At 33.9% G+C, this 9,512-nt stretch overlaps 1 protein-coding gene across 1 annotated transcript in view; it reads right to left on the bottom strand.

Annotated features, from left to right (window-relative positions):
• The window catches only part of DMD (dystrophin), a 1,230,427-nt gene that overhangs the window by 761,239 nt on the left and 459,676 nt on the right, over window positions 1–9,512 (bottom strand). Inside the window, exons 31-32 of the mRNA XM_009283051.2 lie at window positions 7,912–8,022; window positions 3,325–3,498 (exon numbers count right to left, since the gene is read on the bottom strand). Of these exons, the coding sequence (XP_009281326.1) occupies window positions 3,325–3,498; window positions 7,912–8,022 (285 nt within the window). The remainder of the gene's footprint in view (window positions 1–3,324; window positions 3,499–7,911; window positions 8,023–9,512) is intronic.

Here is a 9,512-nt window from a genome sequence, read left to right as displayed (position 1 = left end):
CACCGATGTTTTAGTTGTTGCTAGGTAGTGTTTACACTAGTCAAGGACTTTTCAGTTTCCCATGCTCTACCGACTGAGCAGGCTGGAGGTGCACAAGAAGCTGGGAGGGGGCACAGCCAGGACAGCTGACCCAAACTGGCCAAAGGGATATTCCATACCATGTGACATCATGCTTAGTATATACACTGGGGGCATGTTCATTTGTCTTCCCCAGTAACAGTTACGTGTGACGGAGCCCTGCTTTCCTGGAGATGGCTGAAAACCTGCCTGCCAATGGGAAGTAGTGAATTAATTCCTTGTTTTGCTTTGCTTGCGGGAGCAGCTTTTGCTTTACCTATTAAACTGTCTTTATCTCAACCCACGAGTTTTCTCACTTTGACTCTTCTGATTCGCTCCCCCATCCCACGGGGCAGGGGTGACGGAGCGGCTGTGTGGTGCTTAGCTGCCGGCTGGGGTTAAACCACAACAGTATTATAAAGACGCATTAGAAGTCTTTGCATTGTTTGCTGTATAAAAACACCATCATGCATGACTCTGAGCACTTGCCACTCCCATTTGAAAGCTAAAGCAGTTGAGAGGTATAATGGTATGTGACCTAAGGATAAAGAAAACTCTTTTGTGTTTATGTATTAATGTGCGTGTATTAAAAAAAGTTTATGAGAAAATTGATCAATTTTTAAATCAGAATTCAAATTAACAGATTCAGAACAGCCTATCTTTACTAACATTGACTTCAAAGACTTGTCACCAAACCCAATGGCAGAAATGTTATAAATAAGAAAGTACACACCATCATTAATTGTTTTAAGATATGACAAAGGTTGTTTTCAAACTGATTTATATAATGCAGTATTTAAAACAACAACAGATGTCTTCTGTCAATTCATACAGCTTGTTGGACGTATTTAAACTAAATAGCCACTAAATTCATTTAAAAGTCTGACAGTTTTTCATACTACTAAATCAAGAGACTGGTAGGATAGAGGATTTCCCCTACATTTATGAAGTGTAACACTGTTCAAAAAATTAAATAATTAAAAAAACTACATGAAAAAGTAATGTAATGAGGTTAAACTAAAATATATTATATAATTCCTTGCATTTTCCCTGCACTATTTCAATGACTGAGCAAAAAATAAGGGATAAACAGCTGTTCAGCAAGCGACGGCATGCAAGCAATCTGTAAACACAATACTTTTCCCTAATATTTCAAATAAGTGATACTAAGAAATGTTCTTTCTTCCCATATGCAGAAATTTGGTATCATCATCTAAACGTATGACTTGGTAACTCAAGCCATTTAACAGCCACATAAATGCCCAATTAACATTCATGTAAATAGAGCAGAAGTTGTTTTTATTTATTTATTTATTTTAATCTAAGAATAAATTCTGCCATGGCATGGAAATTCCACTGTGGAAAAAGACTCCACGGAGATACACAGTGTCCCTTACCACACAGGTACGTGAAGAATGGCAAACGTGAAGCTGTTGAGAAGCTTCATTGTTGAGATGTCTAGCTTAATTCTGTGTTCTAGCACTTTGCCATCATGTGTTGGAAAATAAACTTACTGTCCTGTATACGTAGAGAGAACTGCAAAATAAATTACAGTGCACTTTTTTAATTTGTAATTATTTGAGTTTTTCTTTTAGCTGCAATATCTCCTGCAATGTAGAATCTGTGTCTAGTAAGTCTGGACAGTAAAGACAAGACCTTTTTTCCAGCAGATCTGACAACAAAAAAACCCAAGCGCATTTTCTCCATAATCTAAAGTTAATTACCAAGCCAATTCTTAACATGGTTGTTATTTTATTTACTTAAAGGCAGTATGTATATAGTCCAACTGCTTTCTAGGTGCTTAATATGATAAATACATTCTTCATCACTGAAAATGTGTCAAAAAATTAGGAAGCTGTTGTATGATGCACATTGCCTAACATCTGATGGGATACTATGACTAGATTTTTAAAATAGAAACATCATGAGATTCTTTGTAGATAAAGATGCTCTAAAAACCCTGTAAGTCTTCCATAGAATATGACGGGGCTGTAAAAGCTAGCTGCCGAGTGAAGATACTTTAATTCAGTACAGGGCTTCTAATTCCAGGGCTTTTTATCATTCTGATAGGAATATGAATGTAAGGGTAATTGCGTTTAAGAAAAACCCAAGATGTAAAGAAATAACATCGACTTGTTTCACGCTTATTTTTCAATTTAAATTCTTACATTTAGATCTGAAGAGGTTGAGGGGGAAAAAAACAACTTCAGGCATGCCATTGCTCCAGAAAATAAACAGCTGAAGACAAGGATCTGATTGTCATGATTTTTGCTGTTAAAATATCCATTTCATTATCACCAAGCACACGGTGTTCATCTTTATCTTTACCTCCCTTTAACGGTAAAGGGGTACAGGGTTACAGGGATATTAAAGGGATACATACAGATTTTCCTCATATTCTTTAGGGCATATTCAGGTCATCTTTTGCTCTTGAACTGTAAGAAAGTCACAGCATGCCATCTCATGGAAGCTGTAATTATATTTTTTCTTTATGTTTTGTGTTTCCTGGCTAGAAGAGTCTTGTGCAGTGCAACATCTCTTTTGATTACATCACGGAATTCCATGACTGTAGCATATTGTGGAAAATAGAGTGAATCCAGGGAGATAAACTCATATGCAAGATGGGAAGGGGGAATTAGAAAGGGATCCCGACTGGCCTTCTCACATAGTGAAAGTGCATGACCATTGTTTGAAAGTTCACTGAAGTGAGAATGTTTTGATATTTTAATTTTTTTTCAATTTTGTGCGTAACTGATACTTTGTTTCTCATTCTGAATTCAGGAGAACATTCTGTAATTTTTAGCTTTCTCCACATAAATCCACATTTTCAAATTTTTTCACTCATTTAATTAGCATCCCATGCTTCTGAGAGGTCTTTGCCATAACAGAAGAAGAGAACAACATATAGAAAAGAAAAAGTTACTGTAAGGCTGTTAGAACTATTTCATTGTGTTATTGCATCCTGGGAAATGTTGAAATCGAATACAATTTTCAGCGTACAATGTCATTCTAACCTCATTTGCAAACAAGACAAGTAGGACAAGAAGGATCAAACCCTTCTTTCTATCCTCCTCCCCTTGAACAAATCAAACTTTAACTAAAAAGGTTCCTATAACTTCCATTGTGTAACTTTGCTCTTATGTTACAGATCAGAATCTTTTCTAATATCTCCCAAAGAAATATTGACATCGTCACTGAAAATACCTTAAATTTGAAAGGCAGAACAGACAAGAAACAAATAGAAAGACAGTATCTTTAAATATTCACCATGCAATGATCCAACTGTGACTGTACTACTTCCTGCTCAACACTCTTCATCTCCAACTTGGGCACCTGCAATTTCACTTCATCTAAAATTCTTTTACATTCTTGTAGGCGCTGTTCAAAGTTGGCTGGCTTCTGAAACAAGCGAAACTTCATGGAGACATCCTGCAGCTTTTTCTGAAAAGTAAGCGTTGGTGAGTAGTAAATGTGAAATCAAATCAATACTGAAACCAAGTCTTAGACCCATTTCAGAATACTTAGAATCCATTATCAGCAGTTTCTTTTTTTAAAGAATTTAAAACTTTTGGGGAAAATGCCAGCAACAGAGATTCTTGGTCTTCACAGGAGGAAAAAAATTCTTGTATCATCCACGGCACTGGATGCAGCAGAGCCAGTGAGCCCATATACTCAACTGAAGAAAGGGAGTGTTTTCGTATTTTTGCAATATGCAAAATGCTGGGGGTGGGGAGTGAACAGGGGTTTAATGGCTTTTAGTCCCTCAAAGAAACCCAAATAAAGTGGCGGGGCAGTAAGTAGGTCTAGCACAAAACCTGAGATTTAGAGTATAAAATTGATTTCTATTTCGATTTAAAAAAGCATAACCTAGAGTAAAAAGAAAGTAATTTGAAGGCAGAAAAATCTATGACAAGCATGGTTTCTACTTTCAGAATTTTCACAATTTGTTATCTTTGTCCATTAATTATATTGCTTGCTCACATGATCCCTACCTCAGGGGGAGGGGAAATAATTAAAAATAAAGCAAAGAAAGGGCATTTTAATTATCAGCTTGAATAAGAACTAATTTATCTTTAGAAGTTCAGAGCAAAGTACTAGGTTTTCTAGGTTTTCTACTGTTTGGAAAAAAAAAAAAAGAATGTCACTTAGAAATGGATAAGTAATTAAATAGGAATTCAGCATCTGCAAACACACTTTTGATTTTTTTATCCTCAAATCCTGGACACTTTATACCAATAGTGTTGTCTGTTCTACACAAACTTGAGAAAAACTATGAGGAGTAGAATTAGCCTATAAATAGGCATTAGTAAAAATGCTTCCCACATTTATCAGATTTCTGTGAAGGAGGCCGGAATCATGAGCAGAGGACAATTCTGGGTAACACAGAGAACTGTGTAGATTTCAGCAGTTCCTTCCAACAACTTTCCTCATTAAATCCTCTTAATGAAATTGAGATCCAATGGGGTAAGAAAGGAAGTCTTTCCCTAGATAAATAAGTGAACAATGAATAAAAATAGGCAACAAAGAGTAGGAATAAGTGGTCTTATTTTTCTTCAGTGTGTTTGCATACACTAAATTCATACTTAATTAGTTTTTCATCTTGTGACACTTCAACTTGATGAAGGTCAAGTCCTATTGGAAGCTTGCAATGCCACATCAGTATCTGTTACAATTTGTGTTGGTCAATATGTTAAAAATGACCTAGAAAAGAGAGAGAATGATGGTATTAATGGTAGAGAAAATTAAAACAATCTGTGAAGAGTCACTGAAGGATTGGACAGTACTGAGGATCTGTAGGAAAAAAACAAGCAAATTATATTTAATTAATCCAAAAATTAAGTACTGCACGTCACAAAAGAAACACTAAGCTTGATATACCACAAGTGGGATCTAAATTATCTATTAGCACTCTGACTTGAGTTATAATAGATAACTATAACAGTTATATTATATACGTATATTTCTCTCTGACCGTTTTAAGAAAATATCAGCTCAATACTTAAAAGCAGCCAAACAAGCAAAGTGAGTAATTGGAATGATTAGGAACATAAAGAACAAAAAAGAAAATACCTGCCAGAGTATAAAAGTCATTGTATAAATCTATATTGTGCCTAAATAACGTGTGCCATTTTGATCACCTCATCTCAAAAAACATACGAATAGAAAATGTGTAGAGAAGAATGACAGGACAATCAAAGCTAAACATCTAAAGGTCTCAGTATGATTTCACATACTAGTCAGTCTGGAAAAGAGACAACTGAAGGAGATTAAAATTAGTGGTATGCAAAAAGCTGACTAGCAAATGATTGTTAACTGTTTCTCAGAATTCGTGAAGAAGGTAACAGCAAGTTAAACTCTTAAATAGGGAAACCAAAATGAACAAAAGGAAGGACTACTTCACATAGCATTCAGTTAAATTGTGCAATTAGATGTTAAATGAAGTTGAGGATTCCAGCAATTTACAAGACTTGAGAAACCATTTAGACATGAGCTTTTAAATACCTCTGACCCAGAAATTGCTGAGCTGCAAATCACTGGGGAAGCATCACATATTGTTCACCTTACTGTACCTGTCACTCACTGTCTTCTGGCTACTATTGAAGATACGGTTTTGGGCTAAATGGATCTTTGGTGAGAAGTAACATGACAATTCTTAAATGCTTAAAATATGTAGTCAGCCGAATTTACTTCACATCAACAGTTGAACTGATGGCAATACTCAACCTTCACGTTCAGTAGGGAAACCTGGCTGGCCTAGATAAAGAGCACAGCAACAACTGATGGGAGAAAAGGAAAGCCCACGACTAAGTCAGTATCATTCCATTTTGATTTGAGGAAAATGTCTTCTTTAGAAGCAAAGGATCCGTATTCAGTCAAAAGCAAAACTACAGGTAATTAAATACATTTATAGATTTAACTTTTTTTATATTTTATTACATTAAATGATGTTAAAATATCACTAGGAATTAGCAATGCAGTAAGGGAAGGGAGTCAACTATCTTTTTACTCTGACAAGTGTGTTTACCTTAAAAGTTAGATGAAAGTAATAAAGAAACAAGAATGTAATTCTTAAAAAAGAAATTTGTATAATTTCTTCCCACAAAGAACTGAGTATTGAATTTCCAAAAATAGCCCTTCCTTAGGGTAGATTTCACTTTCATGTAACAATTCTTAGCCTAGTAGGACTAATTAGGTCTTAGGTCACTATGGCAGAAATAGATTTTTATTTTGCTAATCGTCCTTTTCCCCTTAAATTTAAAAATCAGAACTTAACTCTCAACCTACAGTAATCCAAAAAACCAGGATAAATTTGGTCACTTAACAGTTGTCTCACAATCTCATTGAAATTACTTATTTTGATAATTGTTTACTTTCTGTCTAGACAATGGAACTAATATTAGAACAACTATATGTCAAATTAGAAATATTACTTAGCTCAAAAAAAAGAAATGCATGCAGTATTTGCATGCAGCAAGTGAGAATGCTCTTCAGGAAAAATGTAAGTAAAGGCAAATCTTGTGAAATGTGATTTACCACCAAAGGTACTGCACAATGATGGAAAAGAATTCAAGAGAGTTCACTGGCCTAAAATCAAATATAGTCATAAATATTTGGAACCAAGGGTTCAGCTTTTACCCTTTTTGGTATTTGATATTTACATAATGCATGTACATTTGCTATTTTTTGTTCATATTTTATCTAATGTAAGCAAAACAGAATCTCAAAATGACCCCACCAGTTTGTCAAAACTCAAACTGATGCATATGGTCATCTAGAGAAGCCTTTTGAAGAAAAAAATACCTGCACAAAGATGGATTAAGAAAAGGAAAAGGCACCTAGAAAGGGTAGTGCTCTCTTTCATTCTGTTGAATTTATAAACGTTTAGATACAAAGTCACTGATGAAATACGGGCAGCATCACAGCTGCCATGGAGACCATCAGAAGGTGAGTTAGTGTGAAGGAACACAGAAAAATAAGGAAACATAAATATTCTCAACAAAGAAAAACTAGTCCTGTAGATAAGAGGAAACATTAAAAAAACCAACAACTAAACTTGTTCATTTCAAATTAACTATTAAAAAGACATTAATGTTATCCATAATAAAATATAAAACTGAAGATAAGATACCTAGAAATATTTGACAGAGATAAAGAAAAAGATGGCCTTTTTTATTGTTAATACTATAACAAAATTCTTTGTCTTTCCTAATGAATTTTGACAATTTGTTTTGCAGCCTGGGGAACTTTGGCACTAATGCCAAACGAAAAGTAGCAAAACAGTCATGAACCCATCACAGATTAATGGGTAAAAAAGTGTATTTTTCCTAATTGTTAATTATGTATTCTTCAGTTTGAAATAGGTCTCTCTCTGTCTATTAAGATAGATGAAATAATGCATTAGCTAACATTTTAAATTGATGACTGCAATGCACCGCTCAGCATAGATTTGTGTTTCAAATGCAGTTCTACCAAATATTTCCAAATATTTTAAGATACTTTTAACTCTAAATATTTTCAAATACTTCAAAAGGTATACCAAAAAGCCTCACTGTAGTTTTATTTCTTGCAACCGCAGCACATTCAAAATGCCCCTTATACAGTGTCCCCACCAGCTGGTTACATCAGCTCTGCATACCCTAGAACTGATGCCAACGAGCTAGGAAATCTGTAATAGAAAAATGAGCAGTAAGAAGATACGGATGGTATGCTTTATCCACTCTAATTTCCTGGCTAGAAAGGAGCAGCTAAAACAGAAGAGATATCTGAAGAACATTTCATACATGAGTAATAGCATTACTCATGCCGTTTGTTTGCACGAGTGAAGGAAAGATGGAGGAAATAAAATTTGCATACCTGTGCCACATCAATTTGGGAAAGCACTCTTTTGGCAGCATCTTTACCCCGGTTTCGTTTCTTCATTTCTTCCAAACTAATCTCATGGCTTGTTAATTCAGATTGTATTTTCTGTTGAAAAACAAAGACAGTAATCAGCAGGGTTTGAAGAAAATGTTTATGTTGTTAATACTATTTGGAACAGTTGATTTTGAAAGATATTAAACAGAAGTACTACACTATATACAGGATCATTAGAGGAATTTATTCAAAGAATTACTTGTTCACCACCCTGTAAATTATTCAGTTTAGTTTCTCTTGATCATAATAAAACCTTCTCCTGCTCAAACATATACAACTCTGATATAGTGACAGTAATGACATAATCTTGCTAAGGAAATTTTGATTAAACTGTAGGAAAAAAAAAAAAGATTTCTTTTATCTGAAGGAAAGCAACTATTATTGGGAAGAAAACTAAAAATTAATCACAGAAAAGAAAAATACAAATAGAAAAGTGATTTGCTTCGCTATTCTTATGTCTTATTATTGCCACAGTATCATCAGGCGAGTTGAGAGAAAACTGATCAAAATATCCTGTATGTATAACAACAGCTCCATCTAACAGAGTTGTGTTATATCTAAAACAGTATACAATTTGTGGCATATTACTGACCAGAATCTATGCTCAGTATCTGTAGATATGGTAAAAGCATAATGACATGTAGTTTGTTAAAACACTAACTTAATCCATTTTCTAACACACATTTCTGGTTATCTCTTTCTGCAAAACCAGTGGGCAATCAAGTCATCACAAGAAAAATATCAGCCTTGTTGGTTCACCATAAATCAACCTTACAGAAAACAATTAACTTAAGCAGTGTTGGCTAGTGCAATGTAAGGGAAAAGAGTTCTCATAAAGTATATTGATACAACATAATTTAGAGTGATTCACATATTTTTATGTTTAAATTGTTAGAAAATGAGAAACTGTTATTAGCAGAATTGCTAGACAAATACTACTGAGAACGATTACTCTATGAAATAAAGACAAGGTATGTCCCCACCAGGAAATGTATTTGAGGCCATTGTTCCTGCATGAAAAAGTGACTTTAGATTTAATCTTTTTTTTCTATGGTATACAAGCATTTCACAGACACACTAAAGACTAGCTATAAGTTTAAATATATGCACAGGCATTTATCTTACACTACAGTAACTTGTAAAAGTAACTTGTAAAATGTTAAAACTGTGTAGTTAAAAAAAATAAAGAATTATGCAAATGAAAAGGGGTTTTTAAATTACAACTTGATCTTTTAAAGTTTGATTGTAAGTAAAAATGAATATATAGGTATTTTTAATAACATCTTCATATATTATTAAGTACAAAGCTGTGTACACTGTATGCTGTCTACTTTATAGGGGTATTACATGGTTATAATGACTTGTATAACATTATAATGTCTTGTATATAACAATACTACACTGAAAGCAGTTTTTCACAAGTTATATTGGAAATGTATTAAAGTAAATTTAAAAAGAGACTTACAAAAATACAGAAAGTTATTAAGTCATTACTAAATTTAGTTGAGATATTTACAAGTGTCTAAAGTATCCAGTATTAT

This window comes from Aptenodytes forsteri, unplaced genomic scaffold (genome assembly GCF_000699145.1).
Source record: "Aptenodytes forsteri isolate BGI_AS27 unplaced genomic scaffold, ASM69914v1 Scaffold2, whole genome shotgun sequence".
Classification (NCBI taxonomy): Eukaryota; Metazoa; Chordata; class Aves; order Sphenisciformes; family Spheniscidae; genus Aptenodytes; species Aptenodytes forsteri.
This window is presented reverse-complemented; position numbering and strand designations above follow the sequence as displayed.